The 25,986-nt window shown below is 33.2% G+C and overlaps 12 protein-coding genes across 12 annotated transcripts; 8 read left to right on the forward strand and 4 right to left on the reverse strand. All coding sequences in view use genetic code 12, as the record gives it.

Annotated features, from left to right (window-relative positions):
• Positions 1-280: 280 nt before the first annotated feature.
• CTRG_01621 (uncharacterized protein) lies at positions 281-1,741 on the forward strand (the record flags this gene model as incomplete). Its single annotated transcript, XM_002547269.1, has 1 exon — positions 281-1,741. The coding sequence occupies one exon, from the start codon at positions 281-283 to the stop codon at positions 1,739-1,741; it is 1,461 nt and encodes a 486-aa protein (XP_002547315.1).
• Positions 1,742-2,520: 779 nt separating this feature from the next.
• Positions 2,521-5,025, forward strand: KIC1 (putative serine/threonine protein kinase; the record flags this gene model as incomplete). Its single annotated transcript, XM_002547270.1, has 1 exon — positions 2,521-5,025. One exon carries the CDS (start codon positions 2,521-2,523, stop codon positions 5,023-5,025), a length of 2,505 nt encoding a protein of 834 aa, XP_002547316.1.
• Positions 5,026-5,582: 557 nt separating this feature from the next.
• CTRG_01623 (uncharacterized protein) lies at positions 5,583-8,828 on the forward strand (the record flags this gene model as incomplete). The annotated part of the gene is made up of 1 exon (XM_002547271.1): positions 5,583-8,828. The coding sequence occupies one exon, from the start codon at positions 5,583-5,585 to the stop codon at positions 8,826-8,828; it is 3,246 nt and encodes a 1,081-aa protein (XP_002547317.1).
• A 102-nt stretch (positions 8,829-8,930) lies between these two features.
• Positions 8,931-9,986, reverse strand: CTRG_01624 (mitochondrial 37S ribosomal protein bS1m; the record flags this gene model as incomplete). Its single annotated transcript, XM_002547272.1, has 1 exon — positions 8,931-9,986. The coding sequence occupies one exon, from the start codon at positions 9,984-9,986 to the stop codon at positions 8,931-8,933; it is 1,056 nt and encodes a 351-aa protein (XP_002547318.1).
• A 164-nt stretch (positions 9,987-10,150) lies between these two features.
• Positions 10,151-11,515, reverse strand: MDM10 (Mdm10p; the record flags this gene model as incomplete). The annotated part of the gene is made up of 1 exon (XM_002547273.1): positions 10,151-11,515. One exon carries the CDS (start codon positions 11,513-11,515, stop codon positions 10,151-10,153), a length of 1,365 nt encoding a protein of 454 aa, XP_002547319.1.
• A 370-nt stretch (positions 11,516-11,885) lies between these two features.
• Positions 11,886-12,548, forward strand: HIS3 (imidazoleglycerol-phosphate dehydratase; the record flags this gene model as incomplete). The annotated part of the gene is made up of 1 exon (XM_002547274.1): positions 11,886-12,548. One exon carries the CDS (start codon positions 11,886-11,888, stop codon positions 12,546-12,548), a length of 663 nt encoding a protein of 220 aa, XP_002547320.1.
• A 152-nt stretch (positions 12,549-12,700) lies between these two features.
• Positions 12,701-14,005, forward strand: CTRG_01627 (uncharacterized protein; the record flags this gene model as incomplete). Its single annotated transcript, XM_002547275.1, has 1 exon — positions 12,701-14,005. One exon carries the CDS (start codon positions 12,701-12,703, stop codon positions 14,003-14,005), a length of 1,305 nt encoding a protein of 434 aa, XP_002547321.1.
• A 455-nt stretch (positions 14,006-14,460) lies between these two features.
• On the forward strand, positions 14,461-15,744 carry CTRG_01628 (uncharacterized protein; the record flags this gene model as incomplete). The annotated part of the gene is made up of 1 exon (XM_002547276.1): positions 14,461-15,744. The coding sequence occupies one exon, from the start codon at positions 14,461-14,463 to the stop codon at positions 15,742-15,744; it is 1,284 nt and encodes a 427-aa protein (XP_002547322.1).
• A 142-nt stretch (positions 15,745-15,886) lies between these two features.
• Positions 15,887-16,756, forward strand: CTRG_01629 (uncharacterized protein; the record flags this gene model as incomplete). The annotated part of the gene is made up of 1 exon (XM_002547277.1): positions 15,887-16,756. The coding sequence occupies one exon, from the start codon at positions 15,887-15,889 to the stop codon at positions 16,754-16,756; it is 870 nt and encodes a 289-aa protein (XP_002547323.1).
• A 132-nt stretch (positions 16,757-16,888) lies between these two features.
• On the reverse strand, positions 16,889-18,202 carry CTRG_01630 (uncharacterized protein; the record flags this gene model as incomplete). The annotated part of the gene is made up of 1 exon (XM_002547278.1): positions 16,889-18,202. One exon carries the CDS (start codon positions 18,200-18,202, stop codon positions 16,889-16,891), a length of 1,314 nt encoding a protein of 437 aa, XP_002547324.1.
• A 1,546-nt stretch (positions 18,203-19,748) lies between these two features.
• Positions 19,749-21,029, forward strand: PZF1 (Pzf1p; the record flags this gene model as incomplete). The annotated part of the gene is made up of 1 exon (XM_002547279.1): positions 19,749-21,029. The coding sequence occupies one exon, from the start codon at positions 19,749-19,751 to the stop codon at positions 21,027-21,029; it is 1,281 nt and encodes a 426-aa protein (XP_002547325.1).
• Positions 21,030-21,164: 135 nt separating this feature from the next.
• On the reverse strand, positions 21,165-25,823 carry CTRG_01632 (uncharacterized protein; the record flags this gene model as incomplete). Its single annotated transcript, XM_002547280.1, has 1 exon — positions 21,165-25,823. One exon carries the CDS (start codon positions 25,821-25,823, stop codon positions 21,165-21,167), a length of 4,659 nt encoding a protein of 1,552 aa, XP_002547326.1.
• Between the last annotated feature and the right edge of the window lie 163 nt (positions 25,824-25,986).

The raw sequence follows: 25,986 nt of genomic DNA on the forward strand, positions 1-25,986 counted from the left end.
CCAGAAACATTTTTGTACGCTGGTAAATATTGATAAAGTCAAACAAATCCCACCAGTGATTTATTTTTTTTTTTTGTTCCTTTTTTTTCATTTGTTTTTTTTGATTAAACTAATTACCATTCAACTTGAGGACAACATTCGTTACTAGTATTCAAGTTATTGATTCCCTTTTTTGCTATATTTATAACGATATCCAGATTTAAATTTTATCAAGTGGTGGGTAAAAAGAAACTAAAAAACAAGTGACAGAGCTCAACCATCTCACAGATACCTACAAGCAATGTCTTCTACTTCATCTATTATCTTGGGATGTTCTGTTGCAGTAATATCTTCAGGGATCCAGTCATTGGGGATAACATTACAAAGAAAATCTCATTTACTACATATTCAATACCTACCATTAGATGCCCCACCAAATGAACAACAAATCAATATTATCCACTTAAATCATCAACAGCAAAAATATAAACGAAATATGTGGCTATTTGGATTCTTGCTATTTATTGTTGCCAATGTGTTGGGATCCATTATTCAAATAAGTACATTACCATTAATTATACTATCTCCTTTACAAAGTATTGGGTTAATATTTAACTCTATGTTGAGTTGTTTATTATTACCTGGTGATCATTTCACAAACAAGTTATGGCTTGGAACTGGTATTATTGCTGTTGGTGCTAGTATCATTGCGTATAATGGAAATGTACCTCCTTTACCTCAACCTGATCCGTTACCTACCGTTGATGAACGATTTCACGAGATTCTAGAAAAGTTATCAAACCCAGGTTTTGTTGTTTGGTTTGTTGGTACTTTTGTATTGATGGGAGTCTTATTGCTTGTAAATTATGCCTACTTAAACAGGAAAATACACCTGCAACCTATTGTATTAAGAAATAATCCAGTCATTAATTGTAACAGGTATCAATTTATGAAAGGAATCAACTATGGGATTATTAGTGGAACTTTGACAGCACACACTTTTTTATTTGCTAAATCTTTAATTGATGTTGTTATTGAAACTATCTTACATGAAAAGTTTAGTAATATTTTCTCCATATCCAACTCATTGCCCTATGTATTACTTGCTGTGATGTTAGCCATTGTTGGTTTGCAATTAACTGCTTTTAATTTGGGATTAGCACAGATCACAACCGGTATTTTGTACCCATTATGCTTTTTAATCTATAATTTGATCAATTTGATCAATGATTTGATTTTCAATTCATTGATTGCAAACCATAGAATGAGTGTAGCGCAATTAATGTGGGTTATATTTGGCTTGGTTGGTGTTTTATGTGGAGTAGTTATCTTGAGTTGGGATAGTGCTTTCCATAATGCAGATGAAGAAGCAGATGCTAAACAAGATGACAATGATTTGATCAGAATGAAGTTTCCTTATAATAGCCATCGTCCCAGCTTACTTAGTAATGTTGATGAGTTTTCTGGTGCCATTGGAGAGTCAAGTGCAACTTCATCTGATTTGTCCCTGGTTATTAATAAGTCACATGTCCCTATCGATGAAGCTAATGAAAGGCTGCTTCTAGATCAAGTTGATGAAGAAGAAGAAGAACAACAACAACAACATGTGCATGATGCTGATTGCGAAAACAATATTGAAGCTTTAATTGAATTAACTGATGATCCAGTCAATATTTCCATGATATCTAGTCAACCAAGTACTAATTATAGACTTTCATTTGAACAAAGTCAATTATTAAGTCTGTTGGATCTCAGAGAATAATTGTACATTAAATTGGATACAGAAAAGCAAAATTTTTCATAGAGTAAAAGTACGGGAATCTATATACGAATACTTATGAGTTGATCTCACATGAGTAAATACTTTGTTTACTCTTAGTTGTGCTTCACCTTTGTGTGGTTGTTTGAAGTTTTCTTATCGTCAAAAATCTACCTAACATTAATTTAATTTCCGCTTGACAAATTGATTATCTTCAGTTACTCTTTCCCTATAAAAATGCATTCAGATGGTTCGTCCACTTCCGTCGAATGTCTACCGTCTCTTTCAGTTTTGTTTGTATCTTCTGTGCATTATTGTTTTACTGTAGGTAGAGTAACGATAGGTTGTAAAAACAACACTGTGAGTTTGAAACAACAGTAGCTTATTTGAAGCAAACAAAAATTTAACCACGCGAGACAAACCAGGCAAACAGACAACAGAAAAAAGTTCATAGTTAAAGATCTTGTCATTGGCATTTTTCTTTTTCTTGTTCAATTTTTTTTTTTTTTTTCAGTTTCATTTCTTCGTCATATTTATCAACTTACCTAAGTGTATCCCGTCAATATCTACTTGATTTGGTCTAAGACTTTGGAGTTACAATAAAATACAGATTTGTCAATTACTCATTTGATTTTTTTAAAGAGACACTTTGGATCAACTATTTTCCCTCCTTTCGTCCCCCCCCCCACAACACTCAACACTAAACAGTAGACAAAGACCACACAAACTAAACAATAAACATTCCAAGTATAAATTAAATGATCTGAAGAACTTCAGACATCATGAATTCAACATCATTATATAAACGAACAGAGGTTATTGGAAGAGGTAAATTTGGGGTCGTCTATAAGGCTTATAATAAACAAACCAAACAAGTGGTGGCCATTAAAGTACTTAATTTAGATACCGATGAAGATGAGCTTATTGATGTTCAACAAGAAATTCAATTTTTAACTGAATTGAAAAATGTACCAAACATTACACATTACTATGGATCGATATTGAATGATACTAAATTATGGATTATTATGGACTATTGTGCGGGCGGATCTTTACGAACATTATTGAAAGCTGGTGTTTTGGAAGAAAGATACATTGCGATTGTTGTTCGAGAATTATTGTCCACATTAAACGTAGTTCATAAACTTGGTGTTATTCATCGTGATTTGAAAGCTGCCAATATTTTAATTTCTAAAGAAGGTAATGTTCAATTGTGTGATTTTGGTGTTGCCGCCAAACTTACATCCAATTCATCAAAGAGAACAACAATGGCAGGAACTCCATATTGGATGGCGCCAGAAGTCATACGAACTGGTGATTCATACAATAGCAAAGCTGATATTTGGTCTTTGGGTATTACTATTTACGAGATAGCCACCGGTAACCCGCCGTATTGTGACAAAGATGCTTCATGGGCAATGCAGTTGATTTCGAAACAAACTCCACCGAGATTGGAAGGACGAGAATATTCTCTGGCTTTGAAAGAATGTATTGCATTATGTTTGGATGAAAACCCTGAAGAAAGACCCTCGGCTGAGGATTTGTTGAAATGTAGATTAATGAAAGCGTACAAAAATTATCCAACGAGCATATTAAAAGAAGTTATTTCAAGATACTTATTATGGAGAGACAGAAATGCATCTCGTGATTCGGTATTCATTAATTTGGAAGACGAACAAGAAGATTCTGTGGATGCTTTAGTCGACAAGAACCTTGATGGTGTGAACCATGATACAGAAAATCATCAAATACAAGTTAAATGGGATTTTGATTCATTGAGTAGTAGAGAATATATTATGGAGAATGATATTGATTTAGACAATGTGGATCAACAATATAATAATAATTACGACACCGCCCAACAGACTGGAGATTATAATAACTATTCAACATTACCAACTTTGAAAGCAACTACTACATTTGGACGAAACCAGAGCACTTTGGCAATGAATAGCAGAAATAATTCAAACACAAATTTGAAATCAATGAATACTGGGAAAACGTCTACAGAAGTACCAAAGTCGTTACAAATGTTGTTTGAAGATAATATTGATGAAGATGAACACTTGTCAGCTCCAACAATTCCAAAACTCAATGAAAGAAGAGAATCACCGACAATTGAAATTCCTGATATGGATAGTCTTTCTCAATTACCAACAGCAACTTCCAATACATCTCATCCTCCTTTGAACAAACCTCCCACATTATACCATTCTCAATCCGCATCTGGTAGCTTGGAGTCAAGATTCTCCTCTGTCAACACGTCTCCAAATGAAGCTGCTGGAAGAACCAGAAAAAAGACAATATCGAATACTATGGGTACCAACTTGAGTATCCCACTTCAACAAGCAGTTGCCTCGGCTACACCACATACTCCACCCTATAGCACAGCAAATATTGTAAGAACACCATCACCTAAAGTGCCATCCGCAGCAGGGTTAACAAATGCCATAAGTGTTAGTAAAACTGGCTCTCCGTCCAAGATGAAAGCATTGCAATCAAATTCCAATCCATTATTGCAACCGATTAATATGAAGCTGGAAACAAACACCAGCACTACAAGTTCTTCCAATACAACCACACATCCACAGTTGATAAATCAACAGTCAATGCCAAATATTCCTACAACTTCATCATTATCTCACCAGTCCAGTAATCTCAAGAGTAAAAGAAGCAAACCAGGTTTTATTCAGATGCCAACTCCTTCAAATGTTATGAATAATTTGTCAGCATTAACAAATGAGCCTCTGGATAACGAAAACGTGAATCAATTTGGTATAAATCCAGCACAAGCTGCAGCAATGCAAATTTCTATGACACCGGTTACTGAGAAGGAACCTCCACAATTTTTCCCATCAATTAATGATGAATCTAATGAAAGACAATCTAAGGAAACATCAACAACAACAACAACAACAACAAATGCGGCATCGAGTGGAGCAGCAACAGGTCAAAGTCGATCACATCATAATAGTTTGCTGGCTCATAAGAAATCTCTTGCCAATTTATCGAGCCATAATTTGTCTAGTTTGGGTTCAACAAGTGCTGGTGCACAAGTGAATTCTAATGTATTTTTATCAAGAGGAGCTTCTGTGAGTGCACCATTAAATCTTAATATGAACGGAACTAGTTCTAATACTAATGGTTTTGGTAACTTTCCTGTCATTCCTTCTATTAATGGTGAACTTTTCTTGGATAGTGTTGGGAAACAGAAACTTGTTAATGAATTGGATGTCATGATTAAACTTTTCAATCAAGGATTGGAAGTTCTTGAAGAGAATTTATAGTTCATTGGTATTTGATTGTTGATTTTGTTACTTTTATATTTATTTATAACCTTTTTATTCTTTACACTTATATATTTTTTTATATTTTACAATGGGGTAAATAGACATTCTAAATAGGGTGAATAAAGTGCAATTCTTTGTGGGTCGTAACTTTGAATGTCGTAAATCGTTGATGTCGCAACAAACAATGTCGTCATATATACTATTCGAAACTAAAATGGAAAAAGATATGAAAAAAAAAAAAAATACAAAAAAACAAGTTCAAATTGATAAACAAAAAAAACAACAATTCATTATTTATTAATCAATCCTAGTCTTTTAGATGCCTCCAAGAATCAGACGTCGAATAACGTCTTCGAAAAGAGAAGAAATTGAAAAGGAACAAGAAGAATTATCAAAGACGATTGTTCGTCCATTTGATATTTCTCAATCATTACCTGTTTCATATTCTACAGTATCAACATCAGTACTAGCGCAACCATTAACAATTAAAGATAGTGGAGTTTTATATATGTCATTAATTAAATCACGAAATAATTATCTTGTACAATGTCCCAATGTTTAGATTATATTGGGTGAAACAAAGTTCATATGTTAGAAAATTATTAGAATTAGATAAACCATTACCTAAATCAATGGAAAATGATGTTTATTTAAATCGAGAAACTATTCTTAATAATGAAACTAGTGCAAGAGATATAATGGTTAAATTATGTGATGCTGGATTAAGTATTGGTCCACATTTTTTTGAAATTAGAATATTTATAGCAAAAGATTCAAGGCTGGATGTAAATGAAATTAAAGAGATTAAAAAGAAGGAAAAAGAAGAAAAGAAATTGATGAGATTGAAAGAAAAAGAAGAAAGAGATAGATTAAGACAAGAAGCTAAAATACAAAGAGAAAAAGAAAAATTGGAACGTGATAGACAAAGGGAAAAAGAGAAGGAAGAGAAATTGAAATTGAAGCAAGAGAAGATGAAAGAGAAGGAATTGGAGAAAGAAAAAGCAAAGGATAATTCAAAGAAGAAAGCTCAAAAGGATAAAGAGCTGGAAAATATCAACAAGAAAGATGATTCTTTGAAAACTGGTGATAATGAAGATAAGAAAACAGATGGATCTGAATTAAAAGGAGAAGAAAAACAAGTTGTGGCTGGTAAAGTTGAAAAAGAAGAGCAAGAGGAAAAGAAAATAGATGAACAGAAAGAAGAGAAGGTCGAAGAAGAGAAGGAAGAAGAGAAGGAAGAAGAGAAGGAAGAAGAGAAGGAAGAAGAGAAGGAAGAAGAGAAGGAAGAAGAGAAGGAAGAAGAGAAGGAAGAAGAAGAGAAGGAAGAAGAGAAGGAAGAAGAAGAGAAGGAAGAAAAGGAAGTTGAAAAGGAAGAAAAGGAAGAAAAGGAAGTTGAAAAGGAAGTTGAAAAGGAAGAGGGCAAAGAGGAAGAAACTACGGAAGTACAAAAAGTCGGCCTAATCGAAGAGGATGCTGAAATGAAAGAAGACGTTGAAAATGATAAGGTAGATAACGACAAGGAGAAGGGCGAGAACCAAGAACCAGAGAGCAAAGTAGTTGATGAAATCAACAAGGATGAAGATGCGCTGAAACAAAAAGGGAATGAAGATGATGAATCCAAGACTAGTGATCGAACAAACAGTGATGACGACGAAAATGATCAGGAAATCAATGATAACAGTCCAGAAACTGAATCGAAACAGACTTCTGAAGAATCAAGTGAAAAAACTTCCGAAACATCATCCAGAAAGAATTTAGACAATGAAAATTCTGAAACTCCTGAACCCAAAAGTGAAAAAACTAATATTAAGACCGAAGATACGAAACAAGAGACTAAATTTCAAAACGAAATCCTAAAAATTCAAAAACAGGCGACTAATGATGTTTTTACAACCGAAAGAGATTTGCAAGAAGGTTCTTCTTCTTCAGTGGTACAACGTCCAATAGAGCCAGCTTCAAAGGAACCTTCTCCGTCCACTAATTTGAACTCAGAGGAAAATCAAATAATGATTAGAAATTTGAATTTGATTGCAGAAAGAGATAAACCTCTTAACCAATTAATGAAAATAGTGGCTCTGGGTTTTGCATCAATGAAGGAAATTGAGCTTTTCCAAAGATATATCAAGCGTGCAAGAGAAATGGGACCTCCTCCACATGATGAAACATTTTGGAAAGAGTATATGAAAAATCCTGTAAGAAAGAAGAAGGCGCCTAAAGAAAAGATTCCAAAGGAAAAGAAACCAAAACCTCCTCCAAAGGAGAAAAAGCCTAAAAAGGAAAAACCTCCAAAACCTGAAAAGCCTCCAAAGCCTCCAAAGGTAAAGAAGGAGAAACCCGAAAAACTTCCGAAACCTCCAAAGGTAAAGAAAGAAAAGCCAGAAAAGCCTCCCAAGGTGAAAAAGGAGAAGCCAGAAAAGCCTCCAAAGATTAAGAAGGAAAAGCCACCTAAACCCCCAAAGATCCAGATTCCAAAGGATCAAAAATTGACTGCTTTTCAAGAACGATACTTGAAAGATGCTACCATTTTGTTTGAATTTGTTGAGAATCCAAATGTAAGATTTTTATTGCCGACACATGCTATTTGTGAAGTTTTACCTCCTTCAACCATGATCAATGCAGAGGATAATGATAATTCTGATAATAAAGATATTTTGATGAGTTTCATTTGGATACATAATCAAAAGGAAATTGACGAATATGAGAAAAAACTTGAAGAATATAATAAAAAGAAGGCTGAAGAGGAGCAAAAAAAGAAGGAAGAAGAAGAAAAGAAAAGACTTGAGGAAGAGGATAAGAAGAAACAAGAAGATGAATCTAAAAAGGCAATTGAAGATGCTGCTTATGTCAAGCAGGAGGAAAATCCGAATGGTCGCGAAAATACTCCTGGTGAAGATTCTGATATTGTTGAGATTAAACAAGAAGATATTGATTCGACAACTACATCAAATAGTAATGGGACAACTGTGGAAGATGAAGAAGCAACTGAAGAGCCAGAAGAACAAGAGTCTGTTCCTGCAAAAAGAAGAGGCCCGGGAAGAAGAGGCAAGAAAAAACGTAAGATGCCACCACCAAGAAAACCAGCTACACCGAAAGCATTGGAACCACCAGTTGAACCAGAATATAGATATACTACTGTGTCTTGTATGATCCATGGAATTCAAAGTAAATTGGTTCCTATGTTTATAAATAGTGTTAAGCCATTGGAAGAAGTTCAAGAAAAAATGAAACATATCCTTGCTGTTGGTACAAGAGTTCCTTCATTTAATTTGTGGTATCAAGTTGATGGTAAATTGGATGAAGAACTAGCTGAAGATATAAGAGTTCAATTAAACCAAGAAGAAAAGAAAATGACTGGTGTTCCTACATCGCAACATGAGAAACCTCCTGAACCTAAGAAATATCCAAAGAAGAGGAAACTCAAGGAAGAACCAAAAGATGAAACTGATACCAAGAAGGTCAAAACTGATGATGCTGAAGAAAATAAGAACGGTGAAGAAAATAAGAACGATGAAGAAAATAAGAACGATGAAGAAAATAAGAACGATGAAGAAAATAAGAACGATGGAGAAAATTATACGGAGAATAACAAGGACGGGATTGAACCTTCGGAAGAAGCTGTAAATGAAAAGGATGAGCAAGCTATAAATGAAGACGAAAATGACGACAATTCAAAGGAAAATGAAGTAGAAGACGTTCATATGGAACAACATCAAGAAACTAATGATTCTACTACACATGACGTTGTTGAAACAGAGACTAAGGAAGAGCTAGATGAAGTAGTTACTATTGATGCTAATTAATGAATATATATAGAAACAAAAAAAAATAGTTGTACTAATAGTGATAATAATAATAATAATAATGTATATATACAAGGAGTTATTTTTTTTTCTTAAAACTATCTATTTGGTAGGAAGAATCAAGTTTAATAAACTTTCCAAACTTTGACCATCAGCTTTATTTCTTTCTGAAGAACCAGCAAAGTTAGTTCTTGAAGGAGTAAATCTATCATTAGTTTCCATCCATTTACCACTCTTGATACCTTCAGCAAACAATCTAACAGAACCATCTTCAGACAATTCAGCTTCGCTAATCTTGAAAGGAACAGTAAATTGTCTATGATGTTTACCTGGATAATTTTTAGCATAGTTTGTTTGTAAAGCAATAGAACGATCAGTAACACTAGAAACAAACCCAGCAATTGCAGCTTCTTTATTATCAATAATTCTACCTGGAACAACAGTACCATATTGAATACCATTTGGAGTATTTCTTAATCTACCCTTTTGATTATATGAAAAACCACCAGTACCTTGAATTTGACGTTGTTCAAATTTAGGGTTAATTTTATGTTGAGTAGTCAAACTTAATCTTTTTTTAACAACTTCAGGAGAACTTAATAAAAATTCTTTTAAAATTTCAATAATTTCTTGATTTGAAACAGTTGTTAATAAAATCTTTGGATGATTTTTAATTAAAAATTTATTAAATTGATCATAAATTTCTGGATTCTTTTTCAAAATTTTAACAATTTCAGAAACTTGAACTTTAGTTGGTAAATTTAAAGTATTAGCTAAACTACCATCTCTCATTGGTCTATCTGATTTATTTAATTCATCTGGAAATAATGGATTTTTACCAGTATAATGAGTTTTAACAGGTAATCCCAATTCTTTAAACATCAATTGTTTATAATAAAAACCGGAATTTTTTTCAACATCAGGCATACTTTGACGATTATCAATATCATTAAATGAAATATAAGATGATCCAATCTTATTTGGTAAAGTTGTTTTCAAACCATAATTTGATCTTGCTGCACTTGATTTTGGTGTAAAGATGACTTGATGTGTTGGGATATTTGATTTAGCACGCATGTTTTTCAGAAGTGGTTGGGCCACTTGTGATAATCTGGAGTTTTTCACCAAATTAAATAATTCATTCCCACTACCAGACATGTTTTGACAGTTGATTGGTTTGTTTTCCTTTGGATGTTCAATAATTTAACTTGAAGAATTTTTTTTTTCATTTCCTCTTATTGAAGGAGTGAGAATTGGAAAAAAAAAAAAAAGTCGTGTGTACAAGAATATTGTGTTTTACACTACTTACAATTATGATTATTCTATAAAGCGTATGAAAATGATATACCTAATTTATTAAATTCTGGAGTGTTGGTAACAGGATTCAACGATAGTTTAACTCCTGTGCTAACTAAAAAATCTCGAAGTCTACCTTCCCATAGTATTTTAACAACTTTGTCATTTAAACTGGTCGAGAATTTCAAAACACTTGAAAAATCACTCTCATTAACCAAATTCTGGAATGCAGTTGTTACAGTTTCACTTGTATGACCCGATCCACTAGTGGTTGAAAGTAAAGTTGGGTTTATATGGTACACATTATCTAAGTTGTGTATAGGATTGATGATTGTTCTATTGTCATGATGTTTATATGCCCTTATTGGTACTCTATGATGTTTTTGTAATTCAGGGTGTTGTTTCAAATATTTATTTTCTTCACTTGATGAATATATTTCGTGATTGTAGAAATCTGACCTCTTCTTATTGGCATAACTGTATAATTCAAACCCAAGGGATAAGTTACTTGCATATGAAAAGACATTAAAATCATACCTGGAACAAAATGTGGATGCAACTGAAGTTTTAACTGTATATGTGGAAGAAATATGCCCCAAGATTGGGTTAATTGCCAAAGTCATGGTCAACGGTTTCCCTGTTGATGTGGATCTTGTAGAATATCTCAATGCACCAGATAACCCTGGACTCATTGATCTTGTGGCAAACCACAACTCCGTACCGATTGATACCACTGAATTATCAAATTTAGGAATAGTTCTTGGATTGAAACTAGATACAGTTGAAGATGAAGTAGGAGTTCCTAAATTGTATAAACATCTTAATCCAATTAATGATTCATTTGTGGAGTAGATGAATTCTCTCAGGTATTTCGCAGTATTATTTTGAAGGTAAACAATCATGGTTCCATTTTTCAGTAGATGTGGGTTATTGACACATTTGATTAACAATTGTGTGTTCTCACTAATTCGCTTAATTATCATTGCCTCTAATGCAGATCCTGGGAAATACATTCTTCCATAAAGTAAAGAACTCTTACTATGTGGTGCTTTATTGTTGAATTTAGGTTGAAGTCTAACCATAGGTTCTATAATTCTAAACCCAGCAATGGCATCCTGTAACGAAACATCTTTTGTTCCCATTGTATTTTTCAATGGAACTGATGAGTACAAATAAGCTAAGGATCCATTTATTTGGTGATTATTTGATAAAGTAAAAGAAGATGCCAGATAATCTGTTGTTTTTGAAGACGAATCGATTTTAAACCCATTTGGTATAGGAAATTCTAGTATAGCTTGAGAAGTGGCTGTTATGTTGGAGAAAATATTATCTTCATTCCAATTTGTGGATTTGTAAAAGCATTTCTGTAGATATTCCATATATGTGTACATTGAAAGTTGACCTAGTCGATGAAGTGGGTCTTGTGGTTTGGTTGTTGTTAGTTTTTGTTGTTAGTTTTTGATTTTTTTTTTTTTTGGTTTCATACTATTGTCTTCTTTTCTCGCCTTCGTTCTGCGTTCTGTGTTGTGCGTCCTGGATGTTTACAATATTCGACGCAACAGAAGAAAATGGAAAACCGCGGACTCGGATCTACAAATCTGGCACGAATTCCTGAATCGCACCGTGCGAGTTGTGACTCAGATATCGAGGTGATTTATATAATTTTACTTTTCTTTTTTTTTTCACTTTTCTTATTCTCTTTCTTTCCTTTTATTTTTTTTTTTCAGCCAGTCATTTTACATTCATTACAAACCATTTACAATGTCAAGACAAGCATTAATTAATAGAATAACCAATGAAACCAAGATTCAAATTGCCATTAACTTGGATGGTGGTAAACTTGAGTTGAAAGAATCAATTTTCCCAAACAAATCAGTAGAAGAAGAACATGCTAAACAAGTTTCTGGAGGTCAATATATTAATGTTCAAACAGGTATTGGATTCCTTGATCATATGATTCATGCTTTGGCCAAACACTCAGGTTGGTCGTTAATTGTTGAATGTATTGGAGATTTACATATTGATGACCATCATACTGCTGAAGATGTGGGGATTAGTTTGGGTATGGCATTTAAAGAAGCATTAGGACAAATAAAAGGTGTCAAAAGATTTGGAAGTGGGTTTGCTCCATTGGATGAAGCATTAAGTAGAGCCGTAGTGGATTTGTCAAACAGACCATTTGCTGTTATTGAGTTGGGATTAAAAAGAGAAAAAATTGGTGATTTATCAACTGAAATGATTCCGCACGTTTTGGAAAGTTTTGCTGGTTCCGCACACATAACTATTCATGTTGATTGCTTAAGAGGATTTAATGATCACCACAGAGCTGAAAGTGCGTTTAAAGCTTTGGCAATTGCTATTAAAGAGGCTATTTCTAAAACTGGTAAAGATGATGTTCCAAGTACTAAAGGTGTTTTATATTAAGTTCGTGTGTATAGATAACATTAATGGTACAATAATTTATCAACTGCATCGCGAGGTTTGGACCGAAAAAAAAAAAAAATAATGATAATAGTACTTGAAAATTTTTCTAACTGAAACTAATTGAAACAATTATAATCTAATACAATACTATCATGATTAGTCTGAAGAGATCTTTTTCAATAGTTTCAGTGATTTTAAAATCAGCAGATTTGAATCCGGTGTTTAAACCACATCATGCAAACCCAAAAGGAACTGCTAAATCATTTTCAAAAAACTTGCCTCAGTCCAAAAAGCAATTAAAACCATGGGAGAAGAAAAACCTTTCTAAAGACGAATTTTTCATGAGAAAGTATGGTAATATTACTCCAGAACAGAGAAAAGCTTTAGATGAAAAAGTAGCTAGACAAAGAAGACATAGAGAGATGAGGATTGCTCATGAAAAGGCACTTCGAGATAAAGAAAGAGAGGAGAGGGAAAACGCAAGACAAATGGCTAGGATGTCTAAAAAAAGTTCACCATCTTCAGGAAGTGCTGGATTGCTTGAAAGAAATGACACTTTCTTTGATTACATTTTTGGTACTCATGCTGTTAAGGCTGCGTTGACTGCAGGAAAACGTCGAGTCCTTGAATTATATACATATAATAATGTTGATCCTGAGATTACAAAATTAGCTGAGAATAAGTTCGGTATACTTCCAAGAATGGTTAGAGATAAACATGCCTTGAATGTGCTATGTAAGAATGGTGTTCATAATGGTGTTGTATTGAAAACTAGAAAGCTTGATGTTCCTTATCTTAAAGAATTGGGAAGAGCAGAAGATGGAAAGTATACCTTGACAATTGAAAATTCTGAAGATGGAACTATATCTGAAGAATCCAAACTGGTATTGCGTGACGCTAAAAAAGATGAAACTGAAGAGTTGTATCCATTAATGTTATATTTGGATGAAGTTACTGATCCACAAAACATGGGATCTGTTTTAAGATCTGCATTTTTCTTTGGTATTGATGGTGTTATTTTACCAGACCATTCAACTGCAAAATTGGGTCCAATTGCATTCAAGGCATCAGCAGGTGCTTTAGATTTAATTGACCTTTATCAAACTGAATCAAGTTTGAAATTTATTGATTCTGTTCGTAAAAACGGATGGCATGTCATCAGTACTAGTGGTAAACCAGATGAAGTAAGCAATGATGAATTGGCAGATAAACATCCAAAAACAATAAGTCAATTAGCCAGTAAATTTATTGATTTGGAAGATTTACAAATTATATTAAGAAAATCACCTGTCATGTTGGTTATTGGTAGTGAAGGTGAAGGTGTCAGAACTAATGTCAAATTAAGATCTGATTATCTTGTTGGTATTCCAAAATATAGATCTGATGATGTAATTGTTGATTCTTTGAATGTAGGTGTAGCAACAGGTGTTATTTTACAAAACTGTATTGGTAAATAGATAGAATACACACAATTCATGTATATAGTAGAACGATTTTTTATCACGTGCATGTGACAGGCATTAGGCGTGTGTGTGTGTGTGTGTGTTGCTCCCCATTTGTCGGATTTAATGTTTATCATATGAAAACTGTAATTTTTGATTTTGGGTCTCACTTTTAATTATTTTTGGGTCTTTGTGGGTCAAAATTACCCGTCGTCTCGATTGCGACTCTGCCACCGTCCCCCTCCGTCTCCCCTTATAAAAACAGATGCAAAAGGCTAAAAATCTAGAATTAAAAAATTAAAAAAATAAAAAAAAGAGAAAATCTACTAACCATAAATAGATAAAACCAGAAGGAAAAGTCAAAAGGGATTATTACTTTTAAATTAATTGTTTTTTTATATATATATATACTATATTATAGCTCACATTATTGCCTTCAAATACCCCTATTATTTGCTGACATTCATACTATGGTCGATTATCATTTAGTTATATTAGTTCATGGTGTTTGGGGTAACTCAACTCATTTGGCTTACATTGAAAAGCAAATTAAAGAGAATATAGACCCCAAGGATGGAACCAAGATCTACACTCATAAAACAGGCTCTCATCAAGGTTATTTAACATACGATGGAATTGATGTTAATGGTAAAAGAATATCTGATGAAGTTTGGGAACAAACAAATTTGATTGAACAAAATGGAACTGATAAAGTTACAAAATTTTCTATTGTTGGGTATTCTTTAGGTGGATTGATTTCTAGATACTGTATTGGATATCTCAGCAGTAAAGGATATTTTGATAATATTGAACCAATTAACATCACCACATTTTGTTCACCTCATGTTGGTATTCTGCTTCCACAATCCAATAATTTATCTGTCAGAGTTTACAACAGCGTAGCACCATTCCTTTTAGCAAATACTGGTGCACAATTTTTCCTTCGAGATAAAGTTGGGGAATTTAATAAACCTTTGTTGGTTTGGATGGCAGATCCACGTTCGATTTTTTTTAAAACTTTATTAAAATTCAAATACAGGACTCTTTATTCTAATGTGGTTAATGATAAAAGATGCTCTTGGTATACATCTTTTATATCCCTCGATGATAAAGTTAATTCTCAATATAACAAACAGCCTGATAATATCAAATGTGAGTATATCAAAGGATACGAACCAAATGTGATTGATATTACCAAACCTCTCTATTATCAGAAAAATCCTAATGTGAAGGCTCCAACTCAAAGATTTACTTGGTTTTGGAAAACATTAAATTGGATCAAATTGATTGGTACAGCACTTGTTTACTTTCCAGCATTTGTCATTTCGTCACTTATTCAAAGAATCAAAAATAGAAAAAGGGTAAAGGAATTCTTCAAGAATAAATCAAACAGCTTATTACATCTTTATGAACATGATGAGAGTAATGATGGAGACAATCAACATCATCCTTCTATGTTTGCGGGCTTTTCTCATATTGTTGAAGATGAACAAGAAACTTTAGTTGAAGACATGTACGATGCTATGGGATATAAAGTTTCTCATTCCACAACATTCCCACCAATCAAATTAGGTAAAGATCAAACATTTATTGTTAAGAAATTGAATACTCTTGGATGGAAGAAGTTTCCAGTTATAATGAGAAAAACCAAAGAAACTCATCGTGGTGCAATAGTCAGACATGAAGATCCAAGTTTTGATGAAGGTAAGATTATAGTTAGACATTTCATTAACGAAGTTTTTAAAATTGAGTAGATATATGATATTAATACAGGTGTGATATATTTGTAATGTTAATTATTTTAGGAGGATTTATATTTTTGTTTTTGTTTTATTTTTGTTTTTTTTTTTTCTATGTAGATTACTTTGCAATCGTCATTTTAACTTAATTTATCTAATGATGTCATTGTTTAAATCTAAGGCCCATAAAGAGAATGAGATGATAGTATCATCCAAATCAGCATCAATCAAATCATTCTTTGGATTCAATAGAGATAAATCTGCATTCGTGATTTCAAATAATAATACCAACAACAACAACAACAGTGGTTCACAAAATATTGATAAAATTAAATCTTGCAACCAATTTCTACAACCAATCACAAAAACCATCCATACAACTATACCAATTTATGATATTTTTCAATCACCTAAATATAAATCATGTTTATGGAATCTTGAACTTTTACCACAATACAAGGTTTATTTATTAATATATGTTCGTTTAGAAAATGGTCAATATTTATTGAATCAACTATATAAAGATATCAATTCATATATTGATTATTATCAAGAATTAGACCAATCAGCAATATTAATTCATTCCAAATATCCATCATTTCATTATTCAATGTTGAAGTTAATTGCACCAATTTTTGGAATTCAAATGGTTGTATCCAATGGAGAATGGTTATATCTGGTACATAACTATAATTTAATTAAAATATTTGCTGAAATGAATTTACAATTAACAAAATTTGTCCCATTAAAATATCCAAGAATCATAATAACTGTTTTAGGTATCCCAACTAAAATCCATCGTATCCAATTGATTCAATTCTTTAAAAATATTGGAAATCTAGTATCTTATAATTTCGCACCTACTTGTAAAACTACCAAGTTTCATGTCATATATCTACAATATTCAAGATTTCTGAATTATTCAGATCTAATTCCAAAAATACGAAATTTCAAAAAGTCAATTAAATATCTTTTACAACACAATTATCTTTTAAATGATGCAATGAGCACACTTATTAATAGCTAATACTATAGTATATATATATATATATAAAATTAAAATGAAAGAAAAGGAGAAGGAAAAAAAAAAAATTAGAATATAACAATACAGTAGGGGGAAAAGAATAACAAGGATTACCTCAATTCACATTCATTCATTCTAAATCAATTCAACATAATTTGCTGGGAAAATACCAGTAACCCCATTGTTTCTACCGGTCCACCAGTCATCAACAGTCTCTGTCCTTTTAAGAATATCAATAACATCTCCTTTCTTGAATGGTAAGTCCCCATTTTGTTCTCCTTTGAATGTATATAAAGCTATAGCCTGTGTAGCATTTGTCTTTGGAGCTCCTCCAAAATTAGGCTTGGAAGCAACAGGTGGTCTTGATGGAGCACCTGAATCTGCTCTTCTTGGCGATATTCTTGAGTTACCTAATCTTGTACCCAATCTATCCACATCACTATTACCTCTTGATCTATTTCTATTATTAGGGCTATTGCCATTATAATTATCATAAACATCATCTTCCCAAGTGGATGAAGATGCTTGTCGTCTAGAACTTCCACCTGTCGATGTACCTCTTGTAGACGACCTTCTTGCTCTGGTGGATGCCATGTAATCATCATCATCCGAATAGTCATCTTCATCGGAATAGTAATCATCTGAATCTCTTCTTGCTCCTCTTCTTCTTGATGAAGAGACAGTTCCGCGACGACTTCTACGTGAGCCATATTCTGATGTTGAATCGGAAAAGTCATCTGGAATATCATCATAGTAACTATCATTATAGAAATCATCGTCATCGTATGGCAATCTGTTGCTAAAGACTCTTGAATCCAAAACTCTCATCAATGATTCACATGCTGGTGGTATATCAACCTGACCAGCTAAAATGTTTCTTGCTTTACAGTTATTACCATAGAATTTTCTGTTGGCTTCTCTTCTTTCCATAATTGCAGAACCTTCTAAAGAAACACCAGCAAATAAACCCTTGGTTTTAGAATATGCAAAAACAGCTGAAACGCTACCAACAGTCGCAGTACCTGCAGCTTCGGCACTTCTACCCAAAGGACCAGCAGCAACAGAAACATTAGTACCCAAGGTAACAGAACCCAATTGAGCAAAAGTGTCCACGGCAGATTTGGTATTTAAAACAAAAACAAAATCGGTTAATTCGGCACCAATTTGACCCCCGACACCTGCACCAGCAGTGACAATTGCTGAAGGGGCTGACCAAGAACCATCTGGTAAACGAGCAACAATAACCCCGGAACCTGCTCTACCAGAGAATAAAAACCCTGCTTTGAAAACAGTAATGATAGCTAACCCTTTAGCATTCTTTAAAATTCTTGGAGGGATAACTTGTTCTGGACCTGCAATTTGGTTTGGTTTGATAAAAGATGATAAAATTTTAGCAGCTTTCTTGGATTCGCTTTTCAAACTTCTAGGAATTGGATTATTGATACCCATTTTTTCTTTCTATCAATTATTATTTTCGTGGGGGGAGATAATGAAGATGAAAGTGTTTAAATAGTAATGGTTGTTGATTATTGTAGTTGATTAACTGTGATATCAACCAAACTTAGAATACGAAAATGCTGTAATTAGAAAGAATGTGGTTTAAAAAAAAATTGATTCCGTTAGGGAGGAAAAAAAAAAAGTAGTTAGTGTTGGTGGTGGTGGTGATGGTGAAAATTGAACGAGGCAAAGGAAATTTCTGGTTTTGTTAAACTTTCTTTTTTTTTTTTTTTTCTTCCTATTCTCTCTCTATTTTCCCTCTCATATTTTTTTTTCTTTCTTTTCTTCTTTGTATTGCAACTTGATGGAATGACTCCAAACTCAAAAAATTGAAAATTGGATGACATAATCAGAAGATTATGGTAGGCATTTTCGAGAAGGAGCTTTAAGGAAACAATTGGTCTGACTCTGTTGTGAATAATTGAAATTAACAGTTGGTATTGAACACAAAGGATCTGAAGAAATTGTACCCTGTCAGCACTCCACTTATTACAACCAATTCTACGACCCACGTATAACTCAACAATTGAGAGTATAATTTTCTTACTTTGTTCTCACTTTTCATCTTTGACCTGTTGTTTAATTTATTTTCTTGGAGGTGTGACTGACTGGCAAAGAGAGATGTTCAATCAGCAAACTTGTTGTTTCTCTATGGCCTCCTTTCTCCGTGGAAACACACTATTCGTTTAGATTCACCAGTATTGGCCAGAGAATCAAATATTCAAGAGGTTTTGTATGCAACAATGTACACTAACCGACGATCTTTGCAATTGGTTATTCTGCAATAGGTAATAAATAAAAGTTACTCTCTGTGTGTTGCAAAGTATGATTAAATTAAACAATTGAAAGTTTTAAGAACATTTTCCGAATTCTTTTTGTTTTTTTCCCCTTCTCTTTGTTAATTAAACACAAAACCAATAATGATCAAAAAAATCTGATGCATTCAATTCTGGAACTTCCGGTTTCTCTCTCTCTCTCTCTCTCGCTCGCTCGCTCGCACAAGCTGTCTCCAGGATTAAGATTAAGCTCAAGCAGTATCTGATTGCCAATAAAATAAATTACAACCGAAAAAAAACGTGATCTCCGGATAAAGCTACACTATAAAAACTTGTAAAGGTATATTATGGTGGCAAAAAAAAATCAATAAAATTATGCTCAATTTTACAACCGTTGTACCTGCGAGATTTTGCTTCTTCCCTTTCATATTGCATCATTTGACTAAAAATAAAAAGAATAATAAGACATGTAAGTCTGTGGTGATCGCACGCTGATATCACGTGACTTACACAATCACGGTGCAAGATTTGTTTTTTTTTTCCAACCCGTCTTTGTGTAAATATTCCAAGTTTATTCGTACGACACCAAACAAATAAAAAAAAAATAGATGGAGTAAATAATACTCATCTGGTATTATCTCATTTAGAAACTCCGATTATTCTAGTATTTTACAGTCTTGCTAACAAATTTTGAAAAAATAATAATAATAATAATAATAATAATGTCTCAGGAAATACATGAACCTCAAGAAGACGATGCCAGATCAGTTTCTTCATTAACATCTACAACGTCATCATCGCGTCCAAAGAAGTATATGTGCACATTTGAAAATTGTGGAAAAGCCTACAATAGACCATCATTGTTGGAACAACACCTGCGATCACATAGCAATGATAGACCCTTTAAATGTACTATAGAGAATTGTGATAAATCATTTTTAAGAAAATCCCATTTAGAAGCTCATATTGTTTCTCATTCAGATGATAAGCCATACCATTGTTCCATCTGTGGCAAAGGGGTGAATACCAAACAACATTTAAAAAGACATGAAATAACTCATACAAAATCATTCAAATGTACTTATGATAATTGTAATGAAGCATTTTATAAACATCAATCATTAAGACATCATATTTTAACTACTCATGAAAAATCTTCCTTAACATGTTCTGAATGTAATAAAACTTTCCCAAGACCTTCAAAATTGCAACAACATAACTTGAAACATCATGGTGCTTCTCCAGCATATCAATGTGATAATCCTGGATGTTTTAAAAATTTCAAGAATTGGTCTGCTTTACAATTTCATGTTAAACAAGAACATCCTAAAATTAAGTGTACAATTTGTGGTAAAGGTTGTGTTGGTAAAAAAGGTTTAAAATCTCATATGTTGAGTCATGATGAATCTAAAGTTATTAAACTTTGGAATTGTAATTATTGTGAAGTTGGGAAATTTTCTAAAAAACATGATTTAATTCAACATTATAATGATTTTCATGATGGTAATGTACCTGAAGATTTATTAAAAGAAGATGATTTAAAGAAATTGGAAAAAATCTTGGAAAATAAATCAAATTTAAGTAGTTTGACTCAATTGGGGAATCTTCAACTGTTAGATACTTTGAATAAAACAGAGGAAGAAGAAAAGGTGGAAGAAATAAATGAGGCGGATGATGATGACGATGATGATAGACGAAGTGATATTAGATCTGATTCATTGTTGGCTCAAAGATCTATTAAATCATTGACAAATTCATTGAATGATGGTAAAGATCTTATAAAGCTTATATCTGAAGAAGCCACTAGGAAATTTGCTTGTCCAAAAGGAAATTGTAAAAGAACATTTGCTCGTGAATATGATTTACAACGTCATTTGAAATGGCATGATCAAAATTTAATAAAAATTGAACTGTTTTTAAACACATTAGAGAAAGAGCAAACACCGGAAGGTGAGCCACCATTGAAAAGAGTTAAAATAGAAGAAGCAGTAAATATTAGTTAACATATGTTATATAAAACGTATTCTTACATGATATGTATTAAGTAAATATGTAATAAAAAAATAATAATAGAGATAAAAAAAAAAGAAAAAAGAAATTAGAAAATATATTAATGCAGTGTTTTTTTTTGTTGTTGTTTAATATCTAGACCTCTTATCGTAACCTCTACCACCAAACCCATCACCTTTTCTTTTGTTATCAGATCTACCGTTATTACCTCTATGGTCACGTCCCCCATTTGGTCCTGATCCTCTTTGTCTATTGTCATATGTTGGAGCACGGAGTTTAGAAGGTCTAGAACCAATATCACGTCCATAATTGTCGCCTCTTCCCCCGGCACCTCTTCTAGAAAGCTGCTGCTTTGGTGGAGGAGGTGGTGGTGGTGGCGGAGGTGAAGGTGGAGGAAGGGGTAACAGTGATACACCACCTCTACCTGATCTTGAATCAAATCTTCCTTGTTGTACATTTCCTCTAACCACTCTATCTTGTGGAGGCAATGGTTGTCTTGCAGAAGTGAAACTTGAACGGCCACCCTTTATTTCATTCTGTGGAGGCAATGGAGAACGTTTGGTTTCTCCATTTTCCTTTGTGATATCTTTATTTGAAGCTTTAATAATCGCCTCCTGAGGTGGCAATGGTGTGCGTCTTCTAGAAACATTCTCATTTGGTTTATCTGGTGAACCATTGGTATCGGTTGAAGATCTCTCATCGCGCGTTTCAACGTCTTTCTTTGTTGTGGACTCTTCGGTCTTCGAAGTTTGATGGTTATCCTTTTTATCGTCATCTGTTGATTTCATTTCATTATATGCTTTCTTCATTTCATTGAGTTTTGTTTGTAAAGACTCCTTGGAAGCTGAATCACTTGTTGTACTAGTAGTATCTTTTGACTGTTTGTCATCAACCTTTGAATCACTAGGAGCTGGAGTTTGTTTGTCTAATGAGGCATTGGCAGTCCCTGATTTAGTAGTTTCCTGTTTATTATCATTGGCTTGTGCATATTTCTCATAAGATGATCTTTCAATAGTTGAACCTCGACTAGCAACTCTTGTACCACTTGCACCTGAATCATAGTTCATGGCCGTTGAAGCAAGTAATTTACGTTTCCTCTCTTCTTCTTCTTCCTCTTTAGCCAACCTTTCTTGTTCTTCTTTAGCTAATCGTTCTTCTTTTAATTTCTTTAATTTAGCTTGTTTCTCCTTGGCTATCCTAAGAGCAGCACGTCTTTTAATTTCCTCTTTAGCAGCAATTAATTTTTGCTTATCCTCTTCACTCATTAATATGAAATCCCAAGTTGGAATCCACTCCTTGGATCTTGACTTGATATGGACCAACAATGCGTTTGATGCTAATTTCAAATCGTTTCTCTCTTCTGTAGAAGCTAAATATTCAATCAATTTCACCACTTTTTCACAATGTTCGACCACAACAGGATAAACTCCCAATAAGTTCTTCAAAAATGTAATGGTGTTATTACGGGATATATACTCGGTGACTTGCAACCCAATTTTTACTTCTTCCAAAATTACAGAATGATATTCAAAAAGCAATTGTCTAAAGTCGTCAAATGATATTGTATCGCCATCTTTGTCTTTCAATTCAACTTCAGAATACTTATCTTCGTTTGTCCAACCTTGTAAAATCTTTAAAATATCGGCAAAAAACAATCCAATGTTTTCAGCTTCAGTTGGTGTAGAAGTAAACAATGTACCAAACAAAATTCTTGATTTAAATAACAAATTCAAGACATTTACCAATGAATAATTCTTTGTCTTTAAGAAATGCAATTTGAATATAAATCTAGCAGAATAAACAGCATCAAATGATGAACTGGCAGTTCTTTGGAAAATACATTGTTGAATGAAATCTTCGACTTTTAAGTTTTCAAACCAATCAGCAGAAACTTCTTCCAATTGTTTGCTGACCATCTTATTTTCTTCCTTGTGTGAATCACGTTCTTGTGGTAAACTTTTTTCGTATTCTTTACTGAAATCCAATTCCTTTCTTTGTTTGTCAATTGTTGCACGTGACACTTCCTTGTTTTTGATATTGAGTGCAATTGAATCAGTTAAACTCTTGATATTTGATTCCAATTTCAGAGTCTCTTGTTCGTAAAGATCATCAGAATAGTTGATGTCATGCAAGGATAATTTCCAAAAGTTGTTAAACAAAGAGCTTTGGATCTCCTCTGGTAATTGGTCCATTTGTATTTCTCCTTTAGCTCTCCAAACCTCAAATGCCCATGGCAAAGGAACTCCCAAATCATACAATTCCTTTACTGACATCAAATTTAATTCCAGGCCATATAAGCTTATCAAAGTGACAAATAATCTAATAACAGAATTTAAATCATCGCTTTTGCTCACCAAAACTTTTAAATACTCTTCATCACCAGTAAACGTTAATTGACTGGAAATTCGACAAAGCAAAATAAGCAATTCATTGATAGCATCTAGTTCACCCAAACACTTTATAAGATACTTCCCGGTATATTGTCTTTCAAATCTTAAATCATCAATAGTATTGTAAACGATTTTTTGCAAAGAAGAGCCACAATTGATCAAATCAATTTGGTTTAAGGTTAAGTTGGTGATAGTTTGGATACCTCCCATGGAAATAAACATTTCTTTAAGCACCAATAAACCGATAGTTTCACCAGAATGGAATGATTTCAAGATGTATAACAATATTGTCTTTATATCTATGGCACGTGGATAACGTTGGCATATTTTACCAATAAATGAAGCTAATGATTGCGCCCATTGACGTTCAGACATACCATTATAAGTACTGCTTCTAGTAGACGCAAGTCTCATCAATATGGCCGCAGTCAAATTATCCCAACCATACGCATTAAAATATCTTGCCGTTTCAACGACCAAAGTATTCAAGTTATCATAACTTTCAATTTGTTGTAAGATGGTCAATAAACAAGGCAACGGGTTTGAAACACTGATTTTTGCCAACCTTCTCATCATTGGTCTGACGTTTTCTTTAGACAATCTCTTTAAAACATCTTTCGTTGATTTCTCTGCTTTACTGTATGCTATTTTAATCAATGGGTTATTTTTGGCGAGTACGAGGTAAAGTTCACCATATAAACTAAATCTATCTTCGATTGGATACTTTCCTAATATTTCATATGCTTTATCAATGGCAATTGAATTTTCTTCAATCAATGGCATTGCTGGGAAAATGAAGTTTCTAAAATAGGAATAAATTTTTGGTTTGTCTTCTTCTTTGGTCATCAATGTTTGAATAACCTCACAAAGCTTATTGAAAATAATAGTACTTTGCGCTAAATTAGGACCATTGAAAATTAATAACTCTTTGGAAACTTGAATTAAAGAGTCAATGTCTTGGACTTTCGGGAGTTGATGTGTCCACTCCTCATAGAAAAACTTGAATCTTTTACCAGCAAAATCTTTAACCGGAGCCTTAAATGTCAAGAGGTACTGTAAAGGTGAATGTTCAATATTGACGGAGTTATGTGAACGACTGAATGCAATCCCCTTTGACTCATGCATGTTGTGTACCTCTTCATTGGTTAAGATTCTTCCCTCTTTATACAATGGTTCAATAGTTGCTGCAAACATTCTATTGATTAACACCGGTATGGTCTCATCAATTTGTGCCAAATAAGGATATTCTGTGAGTATGAATATTGATGGCCAATAAAGTCCAAGTGTGAGGAAAACCTTTAAAAACTGATACTTTGTATTACCTGCTAGTAAAGATTTTATTTCATTCTTTTCAGTTTTCTGGTCCGCGGTGGTTTTCTTTTTAGTCTTTGAATTCGAATCTTCATCCTCGTCGTCTGCAAGTGGAGCGGCAAGTGCAAGCGCGTTTGCTCCTGCAATTAGAACATCACGATCCATCTTTTTCTTATGTTCTTCCTCTAGCTTTTTCATTTTCTCGTCATCAGGAGCTAAATACTTGTACACTGATCCAAAACTAACGAATCCTTCCTTGATTAAAATTGCAAACAACATTTTACTTGTTTCGCCTAACTCACGAGAAGCGGAAGCCTTTATCTTCATACCAATAATTTTAGCGGCGGTTGCACTCCCACCATTGGACAATTTCAATAATGAAGAACAATCACTTGGTTCTCTTGGCCACCACCTACTTTTTTTAAGAAATTTCAAAATACTTCGATAGCTAGAAACAACTGATCCCCCGAAAATCTCTAATAAAATCTCTAAACATCTATTAGGATCCAAATCATAATGACCAATTAATTTATCAACAATTTGTAAAGCATAATCTATTTTAAATTCAGTATCCTGTTCTCTAAAAATTGCAAATATCTCGGCAACGAATTTGGAATAACCTTCAACTTCTTCATGGAGCAAATTGAATTTCTTTTGGGTAAGAGATTGATCTCTAACACTATGAGATATCAGCTTATTTAAATAATCCTTTTGTACAATTTCCACCTCTTTTATAAAATCTGAATGAAGATGTAACGCCAAAGTTTCAGGTTTGATCTTATTGTCTCGGAATAACAAGTGTATGAGGTCTCGTAAATTTTTCGAAACTGCAAATGAATTGAGCACTTGGAAGAAAATTCTAGCATGATCATCTGACTTGATACCTTGGGATAAAAATTTCTTTACATCATTGACATCTAATTGGCCCTCGTCAAATACAAGAAGTAACTCTGTAAATAATACAGCAAGAGCTTCCTCTGACTCTGGGTCTGATTCTTGATATGATTCAATAACTTCAAAAAGTGGATCTATTCCACTCCCTCCAAAACTTTCAATCACTTCATCACTAAAATATGTAAATGACATGATTATCGTGATTTATAATATATGAACCGATAAATCGCTAAAAATATGTGATTTAATCTCAATGAAAGTTGTTTGAAAGCTCACTTTTTTTTTGTTTCTGTTTTTCTCTCACAGTTTGTTTTTCTTTAAATTTTTCTTTTTTTTCTTTCTTCTCTTTCTGCTA

Source organism: Candida tropicalis, assembly GCF_000006335.3.
Source record: "Candida tropicalis MYA-3404 genomic scaffold supercont3.2, whole genome shotgun sequence".
In the NCBI taxonomy this organism is placed as follows: Eukaryota; Fungi; Ascomycota; class Pichiomycetes; order Serinales; family Debaryomycetaceae; genus Candida; species Candida tropicalis.